The sequence below is a fragment of the Corythoichthys intestinalis genome, chromosome 2 (genome assembly GCF_030265065.1).
Source record: "Corythoichthys intestinalis isolate RoL2023-P3 chromosome 2, ASM3026506v1, whole genome shotgun sequence".
Classification (NCBI taxonomy): Eukaryota; Metazoa; Chordata; class Actinopteri; order Syngnathiformes; family Syngnathidae; genus Corythoichthys; species Corythoichthys intestinalis.
In genome coordinates, this window is record NC_080396.1 from 54,348,523 (window position 1) to 54,373,444 (window position 24,922).

Genomic DNA, 24,922 nt, shown 5'->3' on the forward strand with positions numbered 1-24,922 from the left:
ACTGTTCATGTAATGCATGCAAGTACAGACAAACACGACATACAAAAAAAGATAGAACGGAATCATTCTTTATTTGCTCCAGTCGGCAGTGTATATTTAAGAGCTGCATAAAACAGCTTTTACAAGGATAATAATGCTGTCACATCAATGTCAGAGAAAGTATGTTGATTTAACAAATTATGAATTATTGTGGTTGTATGTACAAAGTCTACAGCTAACCAACCCAACATACTATATTTGATATTTTACATGTAGCCAAACAAAAGTAAAATAACAGATCTCAGGTTGATGCAGTGCAGGTGTACATTGCAAATTAACCACAAAAATGAACATTTCAATCCAAGCCTCTTACAAAATCCATCAATATGGATTTTGACATTGCAGGTGTAGCTTATGTTATGGCTTATGAGCACAGCAAGGTAACTAAATGAAGAAAAAAAATCAGTAAGCAAAATATAAAACGATCCCAATTTTTTATTTATTTTAAAAATTAGCAGTTAATTCTGCAGAGCTGGCATAACATCCTATATTAAAAAGGATTGTATGAATAATTTGTCACTAAATGGTGCTAAAAGCTGACACAATGCCTTATACATATATTTATTTTTACTCAGGCAGGACAATTGTATAAAATTATTTTTAAATACTCTTTCTCATTCGATAAATATATTTCTAGAGATCCACATGCACTGATTAACTAAAATCCAGCATGTATTTTTTGAGTGAACCAGACAGGAGAATGAAAGTGTATAGCTTTAAGATCGCTGGATCTATCATGCGATTCAAATGAGAAAACCTGTACGCAGAGCAATACACACATTTGATTGGTTGAATTTGGTGAATGGTGGACACAAATACTTAACATTCGTGTCACACACACAGCAGCTTCATTCATTCCATTCCGCCTTCTGCCACTTGAAGAGCTCAAATTCTAAAACCATCAGCGTGCCTTTCGATATTGTGAATTTAGTACAATGAGAGCCATGGACAAGAGGCACAATGAGAGATGGACATAGTACATCCTTAAGCTGTTTAGCGCATGAGCGACAAAAAACCTGTACATTTAAATATATTCCAAATCAGTATCTGCAATACATACAGTATAATGGTAATTGCAACACATAAATAAAACCATATTTCAAATGTCGTCTTTAAACATTTCACCATGATACAGAGCAGCAAGATACAACAAAATAATTATTTGAAGCACGCCCTCACAAACACACATATACAGGTCTCTTCTTCAGATGCGGATACATTCAAGAGGGCTGAATTTGAAAATAAATAACATCCTCTGAGTATTATGATTTGTTCCTCTTAAACTTTTTCCATGTAATAACAAATTAAATCAACGAGATTTGGAAAAAACCCTGCAACTAGATGTTTCTGGTAATCCATAATAAACAGATATGCCTTCTAAGGATATGCTTTTCATCTGAGTCTATACACAGTGATTATTTGCCCCTATTGCCACTTTGGATACTGACCACATTCTGACACTATGGAGACTAGGTAACTAGATGTGTCTTTAATATTATTTGCAAGGTTGCTTTTTCTATACCTGGTAAATGAACAACGCCACAATATCAAGAAGCCTTACTGCATGTAATAGGAGTATAATCAACAACAAATACAGCATCATGCCAAGGAGATGATTATTTGACAGCCATGGCAGCTATTACCTACAGAGTTATAGACTTCTGTTCCTCCTATGTGGTTTGATTGTCTAAAAACTCAAAAGAGGCACCACCAAACAAAAAATAAAATATAAACCTGTAAACAAATAAAGAGTTTTCTCTATATAAATATAATCTCTAGTAACTTGATACACACTGATATAAAACAATTCTGGACCATTATGTTGTTCTCCACATTGTCTCCCTGCTTTCTAGCATTTACCACAAGGCAGGAGAGGTCAAATAAATCTCAGGTCGGTAGTAGTTTATAAAAGTGCTTAAAAAGAGAAGGCACAAGTTTATTCACAGCACGCCGAATGATGTTGCAGGTTAGCAGCTAGGTAATTTACTCTCACGGTAGATGTCACTTGTTTGATCCAGTTCAGTTCTTCAAAAAAAAAAAAAAAAAAAAAAGGAAAACCAGGTAGCATCCAAAACCTGCAAGCATACCTACATTTTAAAATTAAAAAAAGAAAGCCATTCTGTGCTACAGGTGAGATGCATGCACATTCATTTTCTCTTGTATCATTTGATTAGCGGCATTTGTCTGAGGAGCTATTGTCTTCATGCCATCATGTCTTGTCACACTGACACTTTCTTTGCTTTGCTGGCCTCTTTGTCCCTGTGAGTTTGCCATTTTCCCCTGAAGGTGACAAGGATCTTCTCCAATGTTGACAGTGAGGTTAGTATAGAGAGGTTCTTGTTCTTTGGACAGTAGTTCGTAAGTCAATGAGTTGAGGCCGTCAGAGCGCCAGGTGAATCTGGTCTTTCTCAGGAGGTCAAATCTACAAAAGTACAACTGAGTCAATATCATGATAGGGTGCCTCGGAGATGTCCCAATTTCACCAAATAAATTCATACATTCATCATGATATCCATTATTAAGTACATGTGCTGTTGTAAAATGTTATTGTTCAAACTCCCACTTTTTAAAATAAAATTACTGCAAGTAGAATATGCGAGCGTGTTAACAGAGTGCTGAGATAGAGTGGAAAATTTAAGATTATGTTGCATTTTATTGAGAACATGATGGACCTTCATTGAAACATGATCAAGGCAAGCTAAGCTAATTAGTGAACTGACAATGTACTTTTAAACATATGTATTTTGAATTTCGGAATGGTTTTAAAACTGTTTAACTTCACTACTCTATGACAGATTACACATGTTAAGCTTGATAACATTCATTCCTCTTACAAACCGCTTGCCCTCACGAGGGTCGTGGGTAACCTTGGTTTACATGCAGTTATAAACAAAGTTGAAGACAGAGGTTTACATACACTGTCCATTTTTTTCCTCACTAAGGTCAAATCAGACTAAAAAGGTAAAAAAAAAATTCAGGTTGAAATTACAGTGGTACCTCGAAATACGAAAGCTTCGGTACACGAAAACTTCATTCTAAGAAATGTTTTCTAAGATTTTTCTCGCTTCATAAAAATTAGGCAGCATGATAAAGATAACACATACAGTAGTATAAAAGATACGTAATTTACGCTGGTAGAAAATGTTAAAAGTCGCACCATAAGATCCTGCTGCATAAGATCCTGTGGTCTGATTAAACTCTGTAGCTCAGGGCACCATGAGGGCTAGGAATGCCACTGACTACAATGTGCGTCGCCTGACATATTTCACAGGGGCACTTTCACTTATAATTGAGTAAATTTGTGGAGAAAAAACGCTACTCTTCCTCCACTACTTTGGGCTACACAAGAGTAGTTACATTTTTCCTCTTTATTCTATATAATAGTTTTTTTTTCATGCTAGTAATGCTATTGCCAAGAGTATCGCTACTAATTTCACCAATGAGACGTCGCAACGATAATCTCATGACTCCATTACACCAATTAGACGCAAGCTTGCCGTTCTATGATCACGCAAGTCTGTTCAATCACGTGTCTTTAAAGCACTGTAACAAATGAAGTATTTGACATAAAGCGCTCCCCTTAACATGAATAGAAAGCACGGATTTAAAACTCTTTTCAAGTTTTTATTTGACACCGATTGATCTTGGAAAACCGGGGATATGATCCTTTTAAATTCATAATTGTAACTATGAAGGAACTACATTGTAAGTACTCTCCATTTACCATTTTATTCAAACTAGGAACTATTTTCTCCACTAGAGGGCAGGGGACTCATGCTCTTTGGAAGAATAATGGTTCATTATTGTTGTTTTTCTCTTTAATTCAATTTTTTTTTTTTTTTTTCTTTGGATTAATGTGGTTATGTTATGGGTTATTGTATAGTATCATTATAACAACAGTTCATATAGCTTGTGCTGAGAGAAAAAAAGTCAAACCAAAATAAGCAGTTACTCAAAAATGTTAGTCATTACTTAAGTATTCTTTTCACTGGATGTTTTTACTTTTACTTGACTACATTTTTTGGATGACTACTTTTTACTCTTACTTGAAAAATATTATTTTGAAGTAACGCTACTCTTACTTGAGTAAAATTTTTGGCTACTATACCCACCTCTGGTTAAAGAGCCACTGTAATAGACGGCAATTTTTTCGATTACTGCAACAACATGTGAATGCAGCATCAATATTACGGTGCGTGTGCTTTACAGGTTAGTGCAAGATAAACTGCCCATGCTTGTTGGTTTTTGCCTCTGTGTTGATGTGTGTTTGGTCGCTTATTCCCATGAATTCTAAATTTAAATGGTCCAACTTTACTCTTTACGTATCGGGCAGTTAACTGCGGTAAACTACTGCCAAATGAAGTAGCAGAATACCTGCCGTCTTTTAGCCAGCTGGCTTTGAATATAATGACAATTAAATGCGATTTGAGTGAGAGGCTCTCACCCAAGAGCTTTGTCTGATATTGTGTTAATATGATATGTGGTACTTGAACTGTATCAATATCGATGCTATTTACATGACTACATGAATAGAATCAATCTGTATAAATTAATTGCCTATCTTTGGGATATAACCTCTACCAATTTTGTATGTGCGCTCATCATAATTTCCAGCTGTTTTTCAAGCATTTTATTTGTTACTGCAGTCCCAGTAATCTGTAACAAGATGTCTTATTTTTTATTTCTATTTGACTCAAACAGCATTACTCTTGCAAATAGATAATAGAAAGTTATTGGCCTCCATTCTCTGTGTCAAACAGCTGAACAGGACAGGTTTAAAAAAAAAAAAAAAAAAAAAAAAAAAAAAAAAAAAAAAAAAGAAAGTTATTGGCCTGCAGCAAGGAATGAGAGAGGTAAACTAAATAACTCACCTAGGCAACATAAACCACTTTTAGGTCACAACACTGAGTTATTGCATAACAGTTAATAAAAGATAATTCCCAATTTCTGTCTAAACAAAGTAGAGCAGCAGAGTGCAGGAAGAGGTGAAGGATAGATGAAAGTTGATGAGCATAACCAGAGGTGAATTGACTATTAACAAGGGATGTCCTGATTTTGAATACTGATGGTTGGCAGAAAAAAAGTCACTTTTTTTTTTCCCACAGAAACATGTATTTTGGCGTGATTATACAGTGCATAGTTTAAAACACTCTTTCAGACGTTTTGTGATAGATTAGAGCTAATAAATAAATAAATAAATAAATAAAAATTGCTCTCTCGCCAGTGCCCCAGTATTCTATAAGGTCTAGTGACACCCCTGCTGATTACATGGAGATATTAAGGCAACAACTCAAGAGAGCCAGGAAGCAAAAACCTGAACATAAATGGGTCTTCCAAATGTACACTGACCCTAAGCATAGTGCCAAAATAGTTAAAAAAAGTGGCTTGGTATGACTAACATGTCTTGGTATAGCCATCAGAAAGCCTTTATCTGAATCCTATCAAACATTTGAGGGCAGATTTAAAAAGGCGTATGCGAACAAGGTGACTGATAAATCTGACTCAGTTACACCAGTTCTGTCAGGAGGAATGATCCAGGATTTGACCCAAGTCGTGCAGTTAAAAGGAAATGCTACTAGGTATTAAGGAAATGTATGTATTATTTAACAAATGAAATAATTTAGGTAATCGTGAAAAACCTGAAAGAGTAAAGGCTTCGTCTGATTTGACTTTAGACAGAGAGACAAAAAATGAAATGTACAGTATGTTTTTGCACTGTATGTAAACTTCTAGCTTCGTACAACAAAGATGATTGGTTAAACAGTTTCAGCCACTATATATAAATGACATAATGCTGGATGGAAACTTGATGTTTTCTTATAGTTTATAATTATAGTGTGGATCTCAATTTTGAGGACACATCCAAAATGTCTTGTAGAGTATGTCATAAATTATGACTCCTTTTATCAAATAACTTGTGACCATTAGAATAATGTGTATAAAATTAGTATCATTTATCAAGCTATTACAAACACTGTGCCACATTACAAAATCACATATTTTCAATGAAAATTGTTTGAAATTAACACATTTTGAGAGTTATCATTCTAATGTAACATTTGGTATGTGTAATTAAAAAAAGTTTCATTTACCTGTAATATTTTTATGACCACTAATTGATTTTGTTATAAACCAATCAAATCAAATATATTTATATAGCCCCTTACAAAACTCTGAGAGGTCCTCAAAGTGCTTTACAACAAAGCAAAATATAGTACACATGAAAATTATTATATAGTAAAAATGACCCAATTATTGCAGTTGTACCTGCGTGGATTTTCCTCATTCCCTCGGTCTCCTATATGCTTGATCATTTTGTAATGACCAATGGCCACTGGGGGGCGTACAATCTTCATCCCAGACAGACGCACTCTGGTTGTGCAGTCAACAATAAAGAAAAAGTAAATCATCAACAATCAGGGAAACAACAGTTGACAAGATTCACGATAAACACTGGCTGCTATGAATACTATTAGTATTCAGGGGAATTATAAGAAGCACTACGAACGGGAAATTAGGATGGCCTTTTGTCTCACTGACCAACATTGGCAAATAAAGATCAAACAACTTTTGGTGTCTTGATATTGACGTACAGTGGTACCTCTACATACGAAGTTAATTCGTTCCAGGACCTTGTTTGTAAGTCGAAATGGTCGTATGTCGAGCAGGATTTTCCCATAAGAATACATTATAATTCCATTAATTCGTTCCACAGCCCAAAAACCTACACTAAATCCTTAATAAATACTGTTGGTACATTACAAACGGCAGTTACACATAGCAAAAAAAAAAAACATTATGAATAAAACAATAATAATAATAATTATTATTATTATTATTATAAATAAAAATCAGAATCATATAATAATAATTCCTGTAATAATGTCACGAATCGGGTTGTAAATGTGGCGGACGTGTGCGTGCTGTACCTGAACGCAATGTGACTGACGTCACAAAGTAAGAAAGGTGCAGCTGAGATTTTACTTTTTCTTTCAATATTTTGTTTTTGCCGTCAACTGGAGCGGACAGTAGGCGTGTTGTGTTGCACAAGTTCTGAAATAAATTGCCCGAAAGCGCAGCGGAACTCCGTTCGCGGGGATGGAGCCCCCTCGCCCCCGCCGATCGTATCAGACTGGGACTTCTTCCCCGGCGGCTTTCAGGCTGGCTCCCTACCGCGGCCGCATAGGCGTGGCCACAAGGGTGGCCGGGGGTGGCATTTGCCACCCCTGAAATTTGGTTGGCCACCCTAAGTGCCCCCCCAACCAACCACCACCTCAGTAAAAGCTACGTTCACACCGGCCGCTTAATTTGCTTGTCGTGCCACGGGTTCCCATGAAAATCAATGTGAACGTGTCACGCATGTCGCGTCAGGGCGATGCGATGACGCCAAATTGACTGTAGCTTGTCAAATTTAACGCACCGCCAAGGAGATGGTTTGGTTGAACTTTCTGCGACTGAGTTCGGCGTCGAGGAGGAAGCAGCCAATCGAATACTTTTTCCTCATTCACGTGACTTTAGGCGAATAGGATGCACAGGAACGTCAATATCATGCATTCACAACAGACCAAGTTGGACAATTTGGTGTTTATATTGTTCTTGAGAACACTACTACCACGGCGATGGTTAAACACCATTCATAATTGAGGTAAGTGAGAATGTCCAAACTGTGGAAAAAAATGTGAATGTTAGTGTTTAATGTATAGGCATGTCACAGGTGGTTGGGTACGTTTGTGTAGCTGAAGTTAAGAAGCTAATGTTAGCAACACTAGCTCAAATCGTTTGAAAGAATTTAACTGATTAGAACTTGGTAGTTTTTTTCCTTTTTCTTTTTGCCTTTTTCTTGGTTGGGGTAAGTTTCACTTGAGTTTGTTTGCGTTTGCTGTGATTTTAGTTTTTTTCAACATGACACATGATAAATGCCTGAGCATTATGGCCTCATTTGGCCTGGGCCGGCCCTGATGAAGTCATTACTTGTAATCTAGTTTACTGGTTATTATTGTCATCACCTAAAATCAGAAGCTGTCATTGGAAACTTTAAACCATTTTATGTCAATACAATAGGGGTGTAAAAGTACATGTATATTTACCAAACCGCTCGCAATCGAACGCTGGCCTGCAGTCAGTTTACATAGGCCATGATTGCATGCTGCCACTACATTTGCAGTAATATTCAAGAGGGTATTCATTCATGATTGGGGTGATTAGGTAAGGATTTTAATCATTCATGAGGAAGCAAATCCTTGATTCGTGCTACTGTGATCATGTGAGTTTTGTTTTAATAAACAACATGCTGAGCAAGCAAATGGTTTAACATGTTATTCCTGTACTTTACTGAAACGAATTGTGACCCCAAAACCGAGGTAATCGTGACTTTTTTTTGTATCATTACACCCCTACAGTAAAATATGCCACCCCTCTACAGATTGTGACCCTGTTTGGCCCCCCCAAGAAAAAAATCCTAGACACGCCCCTGCGCGGCCGGCTGCCGAGAGCCGGCCCTCACCTTCATTGCGCTTTGGGGTTTCATCGCTGGGAGAACCCTCCGGGTAAGTGTCACCTTTTTCCTTTCACCACCTGCGCTAACCGTCTTGGAACCTGTGTTGATTTCTCTCACAAGAAAATCCGCCGTGTGCCCGTCTGCGGCGCTGTCATGTCGTCGTATTTCGAGCATGTTGTCGGATGTATAAACAAATGGCGAGTCAAATTTTACGTCGGATGTCGAAAAGATCGTGTGTCGAAACGGTCATATGTTGAGGTACCACTGTATATGAGATGCATGAACACACACATACATAAAAATGTTGACTTTTTCCAGTGGCTCAGAGAAACTGCAAGGAATATTTGTAATGGACAGGAAAGCTATCGGCATGGCTTTTTGGCTGCTTTAAGAAAATTTAGATTTCTTTAGATCCACGCAGATTCCAAACCTATTCCTCATTCACATGCTAGCTGAAGAGTTCTATAGAATATCAAATGAAAAATTCGGTGGGGTTGGATTTAGGCTGGGACACATCATAATGTCATGGACGGACACTTTTGTTGCCTTTTGTTTTATGGGCTTTTTCTCAGGGTTTGATGCAGTTTATGCACATATCATTTTCAAGTAGGATTAACAAATACATTAACACATAGAACCGTTTTATTTGTAATTAATGATCAGAAATTAATATATAAGTCAATAATCCATACATACGGGAAAAATGAAGGTAGTTGGTGGGGTACACCTTGCGTTGGTGGCCAGCCAATCGCAGAGCATGGGACAATATAACATATGATTTTATCTGCTAACTCAGCGTTGAAGTCGGATGGCGAAAAAGATGTTTATCAAGTCCATGGCAACCCTGATGTCAAAATAGATAAAATTGAACACCACACTGACCAGCTGGCTCCAAGGGATCTAGTTTCACAAAAATATCAAAATTGCTTAAAACAATGGTCGACGGAGTCCAAAGTTTTATCTGTGAAGATACAACAGCTCTTCTGGAACATAATGCAGAAGATTGGACTTCAAGGGAGTTACAAATATGAAAAGATTATTAATCATTCTTATTAATAATGAATTCTGATGTTTATGCACTCTTTGGAATACAACGTTAGCAGGCACTCTTAGCGCACAGCAGCAGGGCCGTAGTAGGACTCATTTTCAGCCCGGGAGTTTCATGCCACAGACCCGCCCACTTTATGTCATGACCTACCGTATTGAAATTTTGTAATAATAATCGTGCCGTCTAGCGATTATTTTTTTATTTTTTTATTTTTTTTTTTAGCACAGGAGTTGACCAATGTGCTTAACTTACATCATAAAATTTGAGCCTCATTAGAAACAAGAGTTGGACAACTTTACATCTTTAGTGTAAAGTGGATTCAACATGAATTTTCCTCAAATAACTTGTAAAAAACAGAGGCATAGAGGAAGAGTGGTTAGCATGTCCGCTGATAGTTCTGAGATCAAGGACTCAAGCAAGGTACTGTGTGGAGTTACCATTTTATTTTTGGGGTACTATCTATAATTTTATCTTATACATTAGACTAACTTCTTAAAGGCTCAGGTGTTCTGAATTACACATATAGCAACTTTGTACAAAACTGAAGCTTTTCATCGTATTCAGATTTTTTTTTTAAGTTTGTGGTTATAATTCGCTGAAAAATCTTAATCAGAAAAATTACAAGGAACTGCGTGAGATGAGCCATTACATGCAAATTGACATGTACAATTTTGTTGGTTTAATCTTTTATGTTAAATTGCCAAAATGAACTTTTACTTGATATTCTATTTTTGGGGGGAGTGCCATGTTTTGGGTTAAAATGCCAAAGTTATGTTTTGTCTGAGAATGTGGATTTCACCCCAATCTTCCGTGTCTTTGTGCCCAAAAATAGTGAGCTTCGGGCGGCCGCGACAGAAGCACAAAGTCCCTGAAGCCTCCATGCTGAAGGTTTTAGTGGTGCTCTAAAACATTCAAATTCTTCCATTCTGCACGTTCATTCACAGTTTACTGTATCTGTGAATTGCAGTAACAAATGACAAGAGTGCCACATATTGGTCTAAAAAAGACAAAGTTACGTTTAGCCTCACAAGGGGATTTCACCTGAGCCTTTGTTTGCTTTTGCCTGCCTATACCGGTAGATTCATCGCTGTACTTTCATCCAAACATGCTAAAAAAAAACTATATTGGGTCGTGCCAAGCAGCCGACAGGTTCACGCTCATCACGCTGCCTCAACGTGCCCCATTTTGGCAATTAAAACTCAATATTAAGTTTTACCAGGATCAAGACAACAGGATGATACTCTCTCCCAGAACTGACGGTATTGGGAGCGTGTTGCCGGATCTTGAATTCCAAACTACGGGATGCTGGAATGGTGATAATTTATCGCGCAGAGGGTGGCTGCGTTAATGCCGTTATTAACAAGTTTAACTAACAGCTTCATTAAAAATGTATGTTATGACTGGCCCGACACCGGGATTTGTCCTGGTCCTCCCAAATCGCCACTTCGGGTCTGTCGCACAGCGAATAAGTGCTTTCACACTCGAATGCGTTTAAAGAAGCAAAAAAAAAGAAAGGAAATAACTCTCTAAACAACTCTATAAAGGTACTTTACCTGTTCTGTTGTCTGTCGCTTCTCTTTTTTTTATTCTAAAGTTGTATTATTTTACATTACCTTTAATAACCTTGGTTGCCCTATTACCAGTTGGTTGTAATTTAAAGTGAAATTGCTCAGAATGTCATTTTTCTAGCTATATAGTTGGTCCTCTTTTGTTGGGTTTCTGCAAAAGTGGAATTCACAGTAATAAGCTTTTGACTGGAGCTAATTAGAATACCCTTTGCTCTGATTGGCTATTGGCGGGAAGCTCGTGTGCGTTGGGATTGCATGGTTACTTTGACACATCACGAAAACACAGACTACAATCTCATGACAGTTAGTGTCACTATTTCACAATTAAGTCAGGAGGAAAGCTTACACTATGACTTCTTGGTTAGAAAATTCATATTTCTACTTAAATAAACATTCCCTCACTTGATGTCAACACACTCACTCAATGCATCAAGGCGAAGTTCATCTACAAAAAAAAATCCAGGACTAGGCGAGGGGGTGGCAAGCCAGGAAAAGTGCCTCTCAACTAGCTACACGGCGAACAGGGGCGCATGGGTGAATGTAGCATGGGATAAAAGTGACATAGACAGGAACTGATTGGGCGACAAAATTATTGTACTAAACTACACCAAATGCACATACAGTATGTAGATTCAAATAATGCTTCATTTTTTACTTTATGCTTAATGTATCACATTTTATAACAAGGAAGTGGCAACTTGATTGATTGATTGATTGATTGATTGATTGATTGATTGATTGATTGATTGATTGAGAAAAAGGGAATGCTGTGTCATAGACTTCATAATTAATTGACGGGACGCGGGTCGCGGGGTCTATTCAAAGGACGCCTATTTAAAAAAAAAAAAAAAAAAATTCAAATATTTTCAAAAGCAAAGCTGCTACCAACCAAAAACCAAAACCTACCTTATTCATATAATGTATGCATCTCCATGAGCAGCGGCATCAAAAACACTCAAAGTCGTTCCCCAATAAAATCATGATTAATTATTTTTATATAAGTGTAACAAAACTTAAAATGGCTATAAAATTCTCAGATTTTACGGTAGATGCAAAAAAATCACAGATTGCAGCAGATAATCACTTATATTTTCAGGATCAATAGCAATATTTAACATACACTAGTGGCCAAAAGTATTGGCCACTCAGAGTTTTCCAAAGTTTTCACATCAGAAACTTAATACTTGAGGAAAGCTTGCAGGATAATTATAAATAATATATGGATAGAATATTAATATATTCTATATACAATCACAACTTATTATAGACTAGACGAGACTAGACCAGACTAGAATAGAATAGAATAGAATAGAATAGAATAGAATAGAATAGAATAGAATAGAATAGCCCTTTATTGTAATTATACAGTTGTACAATGAAATTGTGGAGCATCTCCCTTTACAGTGCAGGATAAGTTAAAATCTCAAAAGTGACTTGCAAGTATAAAGTATAAAATCTAAAGAAACATAAATAAAAAATGCGTATGAGATAGTCCTATGTTCAGACAGTGAAAATAATCGAGGTGAAGTAGCAGCAGTTTGACAGTAAAGGCATTGAATATTGCACGTAAGTATTGCACATAGGACATGTGTACATAGAAGTGAAGTAGCAGCAGTTTGACATTGAAGGCGTTTAATATTGAACGTTAATATTGCACGTAAATAAGTATCGCACATAGAATATTGCATGTAAATACATATTGGACATTGGGTGTTTTGGTGTTACCAGGATGTGAGCTGTCCTTGAGAATGTTTCAAGCTCTGCTGTGGCACCGGGAGGAGTAGATGTCCATCAGGGCAGGGAGAGGACAGCCAATTATTTATTGAATTCCAATGTCACTATTGCCTCAGCCCTATTGTCAGCTATCTGGCCCTCGTCTTTCAAAAATCACATAGCCTCTTTCTATGCCTTGTGCTTTCCTATCAGCTTCCTCGACTTGTACAAGTCCCTGTTCCTCGCCCTCTCCTTTGTGCCCTCCTCGACTCTGCTTCTCTTCCTGCCGGTCGGCCACTCCAAGGCCTTGTTCTTCCTCGCTTATGAAGTCACATCCTTGGAGAAGTTCGCACCAAAACATTTGAAGAGGGACCTGCTGATGTGCGGTAAAATGGTGTTGGCCAGCCTGTGCCCCTCCTGGTACATGTACCCCTGCAAGGTCAGGTCTCAGGCCACCAGGAACTCCAGCAGGTGCCTGAAACCATCACTGTGGTGCATTGCAAGGGAGAGGAACCTAACCCTGCGCTCCTTCTTGCCCTTCCTGAACATTAGGGAGTCCCACAGGGACATCCCAAAGGACGCCATGTGGGCCATGGGGAGAGATGGCCACTTGAGGACCGCCCGGCCCGTCTCCAGCTCTCCGTTGTCAACCAGCTCGACCAGGTTGTGCAAGGGCAGGTCACCACTCTCCAGCTACACGGCGATCTCCATGTTCTCCTGATGGGCAAGCTCCTGGTTGCAGCACTTAGCCACAGAGGAGTTGGCTTGTACCCTTCTGGCCAGGTAGCCGGTGTAGTTGCCGACTGCGGCGAGGAGCAACTCGTCCGTCGGCGGGTCTGGCTGATCGTCGGCCAGCTCCCTGGCAAGCTCGGCCAAGATCTCCTCGACATCCTTTTTCTACCCTGCCTTGGCGCAGTCTAGGTCAGCCTGCACGTAACCCGGTGCAGAACCGATGGGCTTAAGCAAGTGCAGGTGCTGGGCCAGCCTATTGCTGACCATGAAGTTCTTTATGCTGGTCCAGTAATTGGTGCCGCACATTTGGCGACGATTGCCAAATGAATTCTCCGTTGGGTCAGAGTTGGCCTTCCCCATGCACACATACTTGACCCCAGGGATCTTACCGAGGATCATATCCCTGCAGGATGCAGGAGGCGGGCAGGGCATTGCACGTGATGTGCAGAGCTGTGGCGGTGGGCATCGGCAGCCTGCCGGGCTTTGTCCCTCTTTTCTATTTCTTCTCCTTGTTGGCCCTCACCTGGAACATTTTATTAAATAAATGGTGTTTCACTGAAAGTTTTAGAGTGAAATGTTACATAAAATAAAACACATAAAAGCTAATTGTTTTTTAATATGGATGCAGAAATGTCTAAATTATAATTTAGAGATACAAAATCCAACATAGCGGCCGTAGCAAAACAAAGAGCTTTTTACACTGAAAATTGTTGTGAATAAATGCTGAAATCCCTGAATATTTCATAGATATGAACGTAAAACAGTGTAAAAAAAACAGGCAGTTATTTATTTTATGTAAATATGTCGAAGTATGATGCTAGTGTGTTAGCCAATATGGTGGCCGCCTTAACAAAGCAAAAAGCTTTTTACATTGAAAATTATTGTGAATAAATGCTTAAATCCCTGATTTTTTTTTTTTTTATAGACATAAACATAAAACAGTATAGATTCTTGGTTAAAAGTAAAAAACAGGCAGTTATCATTTATTGTACGTAAATGTACGTAAATATTTCGAAGTACGACGCCAATGCCGTAGCGGCTACATTCTCCCATTTGTTGTTTTCACAATGTTTCAAAATGCATGTATGGTACGAAAAAATAATTACCTTGAATCCTAGAACAAATCAGTCCTGAGACAATCCCTCCTGTTTTTATGCAGTACAGCTTTCGGACTTTTTCAACCAAGATCCAGCGTTAGCAGTGTTGTGTTTCTGCCCTTGTCGTGTTTGAGAATAACTCCTACGTCTCCTACGCAAAGGCATGGCGCAGTGTCTGGGGGAGGTGACCCGTCAATATATTATGAAGTCTATGGCTTTGTTTTCTCTGATTGTTCAACAAGATTCAGTCCTCTGGCATGCACATGATGGTGTTGTCTATCTTAAGCCCCGTCCAACTAGCTTACTTGTCCATGCAAACATACTTACTGAGCCAGTTGAAACACACACCACAGCCACGGCAGTGGGATGTCATGTGAACGTGAGAGATGAATGTGGTGAAAGATTTAACAGAAGATGATGATGAGCAAGCAAAGCCAAAGACGATAAATATTAGTCAATCACACAATAATCAACAACACCACTCCAACCTTTTACCTTGCCCAAATATCGTCATCCTCTCCTCCCCATCCCCAATACTGGTTAGGGAAGCCGTTCATCTTCATATACTGGTCTGGAGTCAGTGCAGAAACCCCACCAAAATATTGTGAGTACGGCAACCTGGGAGGGTCACACAGCAAACAGGAAATATTGATTATAATGTCTGATGGCTAAGCAATTAAAGATGTCTTTGAATAACCTTAAAATATCACACTTCTTCTGCTTATTTGATTAGGTAGCATTTTATTTATTTATTTTGCACATGAAATATTGATTAAAACGTCTGATGGCAAAGCAATTAAAGGTGGCTTTGACCACTAAAATAAACAACTAAAACTTAATACTAATACTAACTTGGTAAAACGCCACCACCTATAGTGTATCCCAAAAGTGAGTACACCCCTCAAATTTCTGCAGATATTTAAGTATATCTTTTCATGGGAAAACACTGACAAAATGACACTTTGACACAATTAAAAGTTGTCTGTGTGCAGCTTATATGACTGAGTTAATTTATTTTCCCCTCAAAATATATCAAAATATAGCCATTAATATCTAAACCCCTGGCAAGAAAAGTGAGGACACCCCTTTGAAAAAAACGTACATTCCTAAGTGTCCAAATTGAGTACTGCTTGTCATTTTCCAACCAAAATGTCATGTGACTCGTTACAGGAGTGCTGTCAGCATTGCTGCAGAGATTGAAGAGGTGGGGGTTCAGCCTCTTAGTGGTCAGACCATACGGCGTACTCTACACCAAATATGTGTGCATGGCTGCCACCCCAAGAGGAAGCCTCTTCTGAAGACGGTACACAAGAAAGCCCGCAAACAGTTTGTCAACAAAGCACATGGATTACTGGAACCATGTCCTATGGTCTGATGAGACGGGCGGGCTTTCTTGTGTACCGTCTTCAGAAGGGGCTTCCTCCTGGGGTGACAGCCATCCACAACAATTTGATGTAGAGTGCGGCATATGGTCTGAGCACTAACAGGCTGACTCTCCACCTCTTCAGTCTCTGCAGCAATGCTGACAGCACTCCTTTAACGAGTCACATGGAATTTTAGAGGGAAAATGACAAGCAGTACTCAATTTGGACATTTAGGGATGTACATTTTTTCAAAGGGGTGTACTCACTGTTGTTGCCAGGGGTTTAGATATTAATGGCTATATTTTGAAGGGAAAATAAATTAACTCTATTATATATGCTGCACACAAACTACTTTTTATTGTGTCAAAGTGTCATTTTGTCAGTGTTGTCCCATGAAAAGATATACTTTAAATATTTGCAGAAATGCGAGGGGTGTACTCACTTTTGTAATACACTGTATGTGTCAGTGTTAAAATCTTTAAGGCATCTGCTATTTGAACATATATTGTGGCTCCTTATATACATAACAATATTTAAATATTTACAGTGTTGGGAATAACGCCATTATAAATAACGCCGTTACATAACGGGTTTATTTTTTCAATGACAGGGTAATCTAACTAATTATTTTTTCCGCCGTTACCGTTACTGACGGTCAAAAGCGGTGCGTTACTTACTCTGAAGAAATTGAAGAAACTACCTGTCGTAGCGAGTCTACTCTGCTCTGTTTATTTGTCATCCAAGACTTGGGGTGCGTTCAGGTTCGAGAGCAGCGCACGTACTTCTTATGATTCCAGGCTGTTTGTCCCTGCTCATTCAATTAGACAATGCTTTCCAAAGCTTGCTAACATTTCTGTGTTTGTTACATCCGAATGCTACCCTCGTTCCCATCCTCTACTGTCAGCCAACAAGGCTGACAGTGGACGGCAGACGCTTTGAGGGTGACGGGAGGAGTAGAGGGAAGAGGCTATCTGAATGCACCCCCTGGATAGATGCGATGGAAGTGATTGTGATTGGCTGAGGGTTAGAGTCATGTGTCATGGTAAGCCAATCAGAGCCGGTGTTTTCACACACAAACCGGAATAGCGTGTGCGGCAAACACACACACGCAAAACAGATGCAGAGGGATATGATGGCAGAGCATTCAGAGGAAAATCTGTCCTTTACAAGGTGGAGATATAAACACTATTTCAAGTTGGTCGAAATAAAAGGAAAGAACGTGCATGTAAAGTGTAATTTATGTCCCGGGGCGAAGCTTTTGTCGACATCTGTGGTAAACAATTCAAATCTGTTTATTTTTGTTGCACTTCAAGTGTAGGATAAATCTGTTGCTGGTGAGGTGCAATAAATATTACAAGGTTCTATAACACAACTACCTGTCTGTTGTTCTCTATTCAACTGACTCGAATACTGCTCAGAAAATTTCAAATTATTCGACATAAAACAACTTCTTTTTAAAGTAACGGAAATAGTTACTTTACCTGGTAACTGGTTACTTTTACTATAGAGTAATTCAGTTACTAACCCAGTTACTTTTTGGAAGAAGTAGTGAGTAACTATAACTAATTACTTTTTTAAAGTAACGTGCCCAACACTGCATATTTACTGAAAAACAATATACACACTATAGAGTTCAATCTGTCATACTATTTTTTAAACATGCTTGTGGTGGTCATATACCTGTATCTAAACTTGTCCATGGCCACAGACATGTGTGTTGGAAACTGCTCGTGGCAAGTGTAGGTATTATGGTCATTCTCTGGAAGCAGGTCAACATCATGGAGGATGATGCAGTTCCAGTCTTCATCTCGGAGAGCTTCCCGCACTCCAACATTCAGCAGTTTGGCTCGGTTGAAAGTACCATTTCCCCACTACAATATATGGAGGCTATAATTATACAAAGTATTTAAACAAACAAAAACATTGGTGTATTGAGGGTAAAGCAACACAAATTTATTCTTTCACTCCACCTTGCGATGATGAACATAATCATTTCACTGAATAAATCTCCTGACCTGCTGCACTATGTAGATACTGTAGTGGATCTGTTGCCTCTGCAGGAAAGGATGGAGGTGGTAGAGGAAAGCATGAAGGTGTGATTGCCGGTTCCGGTATGGTACTACGATGGCAGTGTGGTGCCGAGGTTCACAGTCCGGCGGACGGTAGCGTCCGCCTGGCAACACCAAGGGGTTCCTTGTTTTGATCTCTTCTAAAGTCAGTGGTGAGTAAAGTCTGACAGACACTGGCCCCACTGGAGAAAAGTAATGTTTTACCTTATGCAACATAAAAAACTTCTCTGTTTAATGACACAATGTCATTCATGGATTTGTTGTACTCACCCAGCAGAGGGGACACAACCTGGCAATCTGTCAGCGGTGGTCCTGTCACGGGGGATCCAGTGCCAGAGTTCTGAGGCTGGGCAGGTGGGGCTCGGAGATGACTGAGGTTGGTGTAGACGTCGTGGGGTCGTGAGTAATCAAATTTTGGCTCTGTGTTGTGAACTAGGACAGACACCAAGCCTTTGAAGCCCCCGAGGGAGAAGTAGAGCACAAAGGCAAACTGGAAGCCCAGCAGCAAGGCAAGTGTGCAATAGGAGTTCAAAGAGCGTCCGCACCATGCCATAATGAAAGGTGCTGATTCCACAATGAAGCGGGATAGGTACAGTTAAAGAGTGGAAGTGGAGCAAGGAAAGGAAAGGAAAGGAAAGGAAAGGAAGAGGACAAGGTGGATGGACAGTGCGAGGGGGGAAGGCTCAGACGTACATGAGGAGGGTGACTGTCATCAGGGACAGATGGCAGTCGTGGTGAAGCTCAGTCTGGACTGCCATCACCTCCATTCCCCACTAAGAAAACACACACAGAGGACTAATTTCACCAACAGTGATTTCCTGTATTTCTGTATTTTGGCTGCCTTAGCCAGGTCCGTGCTGTCTATAAGGCAAGCTAGGCAAATGCCTAGGGGAGCCGCAGCAACCAAAAGGGCATCAAGAAAAATGTTCAAATAATGATAGCAGTATTCAAAAAATTATACAAGACAATTTAACAAAAGAACAACAAAACATATTGTAATAAGTTGCTAAATAATAATGAAATCATTTTTCTAGTGTGCCTTCTGCCCATTTCACTGTTTCTTGTGATGCGATGATTTCACCACACACTCTAGTCTCTCGTCTTTGTTGCCTAGGGTACCAAATTGGTCAGAAACGGCCCTGGCCTTAGCTATGGAAGAAGCCATTGTAAATTGGGGCCAATAAGTATTTAGTCAGCCACCAATTGTGCAAGTTCTCCTACTTGAAAAGATTAGAGAGGCCTCTAATTGCCAACATGGGTAAACCTCAACCATGAGAGACAGAATATGAAAAAAAAAAAAAAAACAGAAAATCACCTTGTTTGATTTTTTTTAAGAATTAGAGTGGAAAATAAGTATTTGGTTACCTACAAACAAGCAAGATTTCTGACTTTCAAAGAGGTCTAACTTCTTCTAACAAGGTCTAATGAGGCGCCACTCGTTACCTGTATTAATGGCACCTGTTTTAACTCATTATCGGTATAAAAGACACCTGTCCACAATCTCAGTCAGTCACACACCAAACCCCACTATGGCCAAGACCAAAGAGCTGTCGAAGGACACCAGAGACAAAATAGTAGACCTGCACCTGGCTGGGAAGACTGAATCTGCAATAGGTAAAACACTTGTTGTAAAGACATCAACTGTGGGAGCAATTATTTGAAAATGGAAGACATACAAGATCGATCTGGGGCTCCATGCAAGATCTCACCCTGTGGCATCAAAATGATAACAAGAACGGTGAGCAAAAATCCCAAAACCACACGGGGGGACCTAATGAATGACCTACAGAGAGCTGGGACCATAGTAACAAAGGCTACTATCAGTAACACAATGCACCGCCAGACACTCAAATCCTGCACTGCCAGACGTGTCCCCCTGCTGAAAAAAGTACACATCCAGGCCAGTCTGCGGTTCGCTTCGAGGATCGAGAGCATTTGGATAATCAAGAAGAGGACTGGGAGAATGTGTTATGGTCAGATGAAACCAAAATAGAACTTTTTGGTAGAAACACAGGTTCTCGTGTTTGGAGGAGAAAGAATACTGAATTGCATCTGAAGAACACCATACCCACTGTGAAGCATGAGGGTGGAAACATCATGCTTTGGGGCTGTTTTTCTGCAAAGGGACCAGGAAGGGATCTTTTTTTTCCCCACATTCTGTCTCTCATGGTTGAGGTTTACCCATGTTGAAAATTACAGGCCTCACTAATATTTTCAAGTGGGAGACCTTGCACAATTAGTGGTTGACTGAATACTTATTTGCCCCACTGTATATGCCAGCAAATCCAATTATGGTGTGAGCCAAAGACTTTTCACTATTAGCAAGTAGCAACTATATCTCCCCGCGACCGTCGTGAGGAAATGCGGCATGGAAAATGAATGAATGAATGAACTATATCTCCCAGTCCCCACGTCTTGATCCTCACGCTATATCTTGACATGTTCATCTTACTCAACATAGGAATGTAAACATATATACAAAACATATAGATGAACGGCGGCCAGGGGCAGCTGGCAGCTGGCAGCGGCCATCACAGATTAACATTATGTTACTATCACAACCAATTAAAACATTAGTCATAATCATAAATACGATGTTGGTTGAACTGTCGAATCGCATACGTATAGCCGTGCTATGTTCACATATACTGGCTTTGTTGTTCTTCTTGGAAAGGAAACATACTAAAACCGCTACTCCTCCATTATTCGTGATCGGATCAGAATTAAATTTGGTAGGTAGTATATCCTATGAATGTATACACATAGATCCTTGAAACTCATTTTTTTTACTCAGAGCTGCTTAATTAGATGAATTAATAGCGGAACTAAAACCTTTACTGTCGGCACGCGCAACAGCAGCAGGGGCAGGGCCGGGGGACTACTGAAACGGTGAGGAGCAGCGGCTTGCTTGACTGTGCATTTGGGATGAAATGCATAAATGATGCTACTACAATCTAACGATATGTTACCTCCCTCGGTCGTGGGACTTGGAGTGACATGTGGAAATTACAAACTGCTCAGGATCACTTTTAACATGTGGCATTTATCGACGCCAACTCAACACGAAGCTGTCGATTTCTTTCGCGATATTACCACAATAATAATTGTCACCTTAACTTTTAAAGACTGGCGAATGGTGGAGGACCGTCAAGATCTTGGACATTCTACTGCAGTATTGTCGAGCCAGTTCATGGATGCGCACACCACGCTCGTATTTTTCTATCATTTGCATCTTCATTTCAATGGTAAGTCTTTTTTTAACACCTGCAATAACCTTTTTGCAACCGTGTTGGTTTCACAAGAAAGTCCGCCGTGCGTCCTACATCTGATGTCAAAACCCGGTCCTTTTATATGAGGTCCTGTCATTGTCACGTGCGCTCAATGTGCGCTCATGTGCTAGTGCTAGTGTAACCGGTGTGTCAGCGCCGCCCCGCTCCCACCTCTGACCAGGCCGGGACGCGAACACGCGTGCCAGCGTCCCTACATGAAGGAATTGGCAAGGAGGTTTCCACGCTTCACAACGGACCTGCATGTACCCGTTACACTCACCCCCCGACACCTAATATATAAAGATGCACGGTAATATCGGTTACCGATAATTATCAGCCGATAATGGCATTTATGAAGTCACACAGATAATCCGGATTTAAAAAAAAAATTCAACCGATAATCCAATGTGATGATTATATACTGTACTTGATTTAGCCTTTAAATGTGCGCGATTAACGCAGTTTTGTCTAATTCTGCACCGCCGCCTCAACCCCTCCTCTGTCTGAAACCCATCACCTGAGTGACGTCACATGAAATGCAAGTGTGCGATTACCTTCCTGTGTGTGAATCAGAAGTTCCACGAGGCGGAAAGAAAGCGTCCTCAATCAACACCATTAACCTGATCAGCCATTTAAAGCTGCATCACAATGATTTGTGAAACAAATACAAGGCTACCACTAGTGCGAAGTCTAAAACTAAGAGTAAACAAATGGAAAGCATACTACGGGGTTTGTGATGATCGGAAACGCTTTTGACAAGCAGCCACTGGCTCGGTCTCGGGCAGCGCCGCCCCCACTCATCTCCGGTTTAACTCATTTAGCACCTAAATCAAGAAAAAATTGCTTTCAGATAATGTTTTGAACCATATCTATTCTTGAATAAATAACATTTCTGACAAACACACTTTTTGAGGATTAAATATAATAATCTATTGTTTAAAATAAGGCTGTTAAACTATTTTTTTTTTATGTCAAGAAATCTGAGTGAAATTTACTTAAGATACTGGCAGATAATTTCACATATTTCCAATAGATTTACACCTAAAACAAGGGAATTTTAACTAGTTTCAAGGAGGTGTGTTTTTGCAGTGTAGTAATGATTTACGGTACATGTTAGGAATGACTTAGTTTTAAAGGCATATTTGTGTAATTTAGGTATTTACTCAATAAGTATAATCGTTGCCAAAACTTTACCATTACACAATGTCAGACAATGTCATTGTTTTGATGTTGGAATTCACTACTTGTTTCCATTTGATGTGGAAAAAAGAGCAATAAATTCTATGTTTGCACAGTAATATTTGCTCTTGTGTATACTTTGAAATTTTACGTATATCTTTTAATTGAATTATCGGCTTGACATTATCGGTCATCGACTGGAACGAGGAGGCAATTATCAGTTATCGCATCGGTTGAAAAACGTATTATCGTGCATCACTAAAATAAATGTTTGTATCCTGATTCAGCAATGTGGCATTTTCTTACGTGCACAGTACATGCTGCTGTACGTGGAGCAAGTGGCGCTGATGCTTGCAGATTATTAATCCATCCAGTTCTTTATCAGTCTGAACAATTACATGCAAGGACAAACGTTGCATGGCAAAAGCCTCACGCTACTTGCAGTGCATTTGTTTTTTTAACTGTCATGAAGCAGCTGTGCAAAAGAGCGCTAGAAGATGAAAGCGAAACAAGCAGCGCACTGAGCGCAGTGGCATCCGTGTTCTGGATGATTAGCCCATCAACACGGGAGTAGGCACCCATCTAAAATAAATCTGAGGCTATGTGCATGAATTGGCTCGTTGATCTCAAGACAGCTCCTAATTCCGACGTGTTTACAAGCTCTGATGCTCCTGCACACTCACCAGCCAGCAGATCGCTGCGACATTTTCATACCAGCCCGAGGCTTCCGCCGACAATCCACAGGCCGCAGTCAGCCTCCCAAAAGAGGCGATGGTTCAAAACATCCAGCTTGTTCGCTGATGCTCTTCGCTCCTCCTCCTCCTCCTCCTCGTCCTCTCTGCTCTCCCTCCTAATCGCTCATCGTCTGCGAGCAAAATCGGTCGGATGCAGGCCAACTCACACGCAAATGCGTAGCCGGGTTGGACACATGCATGTTCGTGCACTGTAGTTTCGACACGAGCAATGCGCTGTGTCATGGGCTACATGATCGCCTCGTCAAAAAGCGTGAAATAAATCCGCCCACAAACGCTAATATTATTGAACACACACATATTTCTTGTTCCTTTATTTGCAATAGCTGGACTGGTTAAATAGGTAAAATTTACCTTTTAAAAATGACCTGTTTCTATAGTATTAGTTAGTGTTCCAGTATATAATGGAAGACAATATCAATAAATTATTTGTGTGAGGCAAAAGAAAAGTGCTGTTAACAAGCCATCTCTCTCTCTCTCTCTCTCTCTCTCGGCCAGAGGTGGGTTACATCTTTTTTCGTTTCATTTACTTACATTTACTATCTTTTTGGGAAAAAGTACTTCCATGAGTAGTTTTACAACTTCATCTTTTATACTAGATGTGTATAGAGCCAGGGGTGAAAGTGGGCCGGAACGGTCAGGAACGCAGTATAAGATTCAGGGCCGGAGCGCTGTTCCGGTATACGGTGTTTTGATTCCGAAAATATGACGGCAACTGTCAAAACGCTATGTGAAAAAAAATAATAATACAAAGCTGCCAGACATGCATTTCATCTCCAAGAAGAAAACAATCTACCAATATCAGATTTACATATACTAGTGATGGGTCCAGTGATACTCATGCGCCGGCGCATGCGCCGAGCTCATGGAGCAAACCCTGCGTCGGTGCGCATATCACTGCAAGAAAATCACGTGACCGATGCATGAACTCATTGAACTGTGTCGACACAGTCATGACGCGGCAAACTGGTTCAAAAGGAAGCGCGTCTGACAACGCGATGGAGCTGCTGAAACAATCCACTTCTCACTGGTTACTTCCTCATTGGTTACATGCTGTGGAAATGTACGTAACACAGGGAAAACACAGTTGTCATCTTCCATTCAAAATACAGTTAATTTTAAGGTAACTCTTAGTTTATTAATGTGACGGGTACACGCGGGTCTGACGTTTGCGGTGCGTGCAAATATCCCACTTGATGCCTTCAAGAGGTAGTATTGGCAGTCAACCTGCTTGTTTAGTGGTCAGAGCACTCGCCTTTTGTCCTCGATGCGTCTTGCGCGGGGGTGCAAATCCTGGTCTGAACCTATATTACGGAATGCGTCGCACGGCGCGGTTCTTTGAAGACCAGTTATATTATTCACGTTATCTTTTCTTGCAGGTAAAATGTCGCATTTGTACTTTCAACCTGCCATATACAAACAGTGGCCACATCCTCAATGCTGAAGCATTATTGAGCCAAGCATGAGAATGAGGTTTCTGATAATCCCTAGATAAACACAGGTATAGAGCCATTCCTTTTCTTTCCCACAGTTGCTTTTTTGGTAATTTATTAGAAATCGGTAATTAAGCTATAATTTTTTTATTGTCCACTTCA

General features: G+C 39.8%; 1 protein-coding gene and 1 long non-coding RNA gene across 3 annotated transcripts; one reads left to right on the plus strand and one right to left on the minus strand.

Moving 5' to 3' along the window:
• Window positions 1-82: 82 nt before the first annotated feature.
• Window positions 83-23,575, minus strand: b4galt3 (UDP-Gal:betaGlcNAc beta 1,4- galactosyltransferase, polypeptide 3). Of its 2 annotated transcripts, XM_057829861.1 has the most exons (7): window positions 23,259-23,575; window positions 18,398-18,900; window positions 18,074-18,309; window positions 17,739-17,929; window positions 15,190-15,312; window positions 6,307-6,411; window positions 83-2,461 (listed from the first exon to the last, which is right to left on the minus strand). In XM_057829861.1, the coding sequence occupies exons 2-7, from the start codon at window positions 18,678-18,680 to the stop codon at window positions 2,164-2,166; spliced, it is 1,236 nt and encodes a 411-aa protein (XP_057685844.1). In that variant the 5' UTR covers window positions 18,681-18,900; window positions 23,259-23,575; the 3' UTR covers window positions 83-2,163. The 2 variants fall into 2 exon arrangements, with proteins under 2 accessions (XP_057685844.1, XP_057685845.1); XM_057829862.1 differs by lacking the exon at window positions 23,259-23,575 and having other exon boundaries at window positions 18,398-19,324.
• On the plus strand, window positions 3,553-19,319 carry LOC130912066 (uncharacterized). The gene is made up of 5 exons (XR_009062530.1): window positions 3,553-3,744; window positions 8,462-8,585; window positions 18,119-18,279; window positions 18,402-18,481; window positions 18,564-19,319. It is a non-coding gene; the product is annotated as an uncharacterized LOC130912066 (long non-coding RNA).
• Window positions 23,576-24,922: the final 1,347 nt, after the last annotated feature.

Bases quoted from the DNA above. Each gene is read 5' to 3' on its own strand.
- b4galt3 (XM_057829861.1), bottom strand. From the start codon at position 18,680: ATGGCATGGTGCGGACGCTCTTTGAACTCCTATTGCACACTTGCCTTG. The intron at 17,930-18,073 runs GTCAGGAGATTT...CATATATTGTAG, and splicing joins GTATCTACATAGTGCAGCAG to TGGGGAAATGGTACTTTCAA. The intron at 15,313-17,738 runs GTATATGACCAC...TGACCCTCCCAG, and splicing joins ATGGACAAGTTTAGATACAG to GTTGCCGTACTCACAATATT.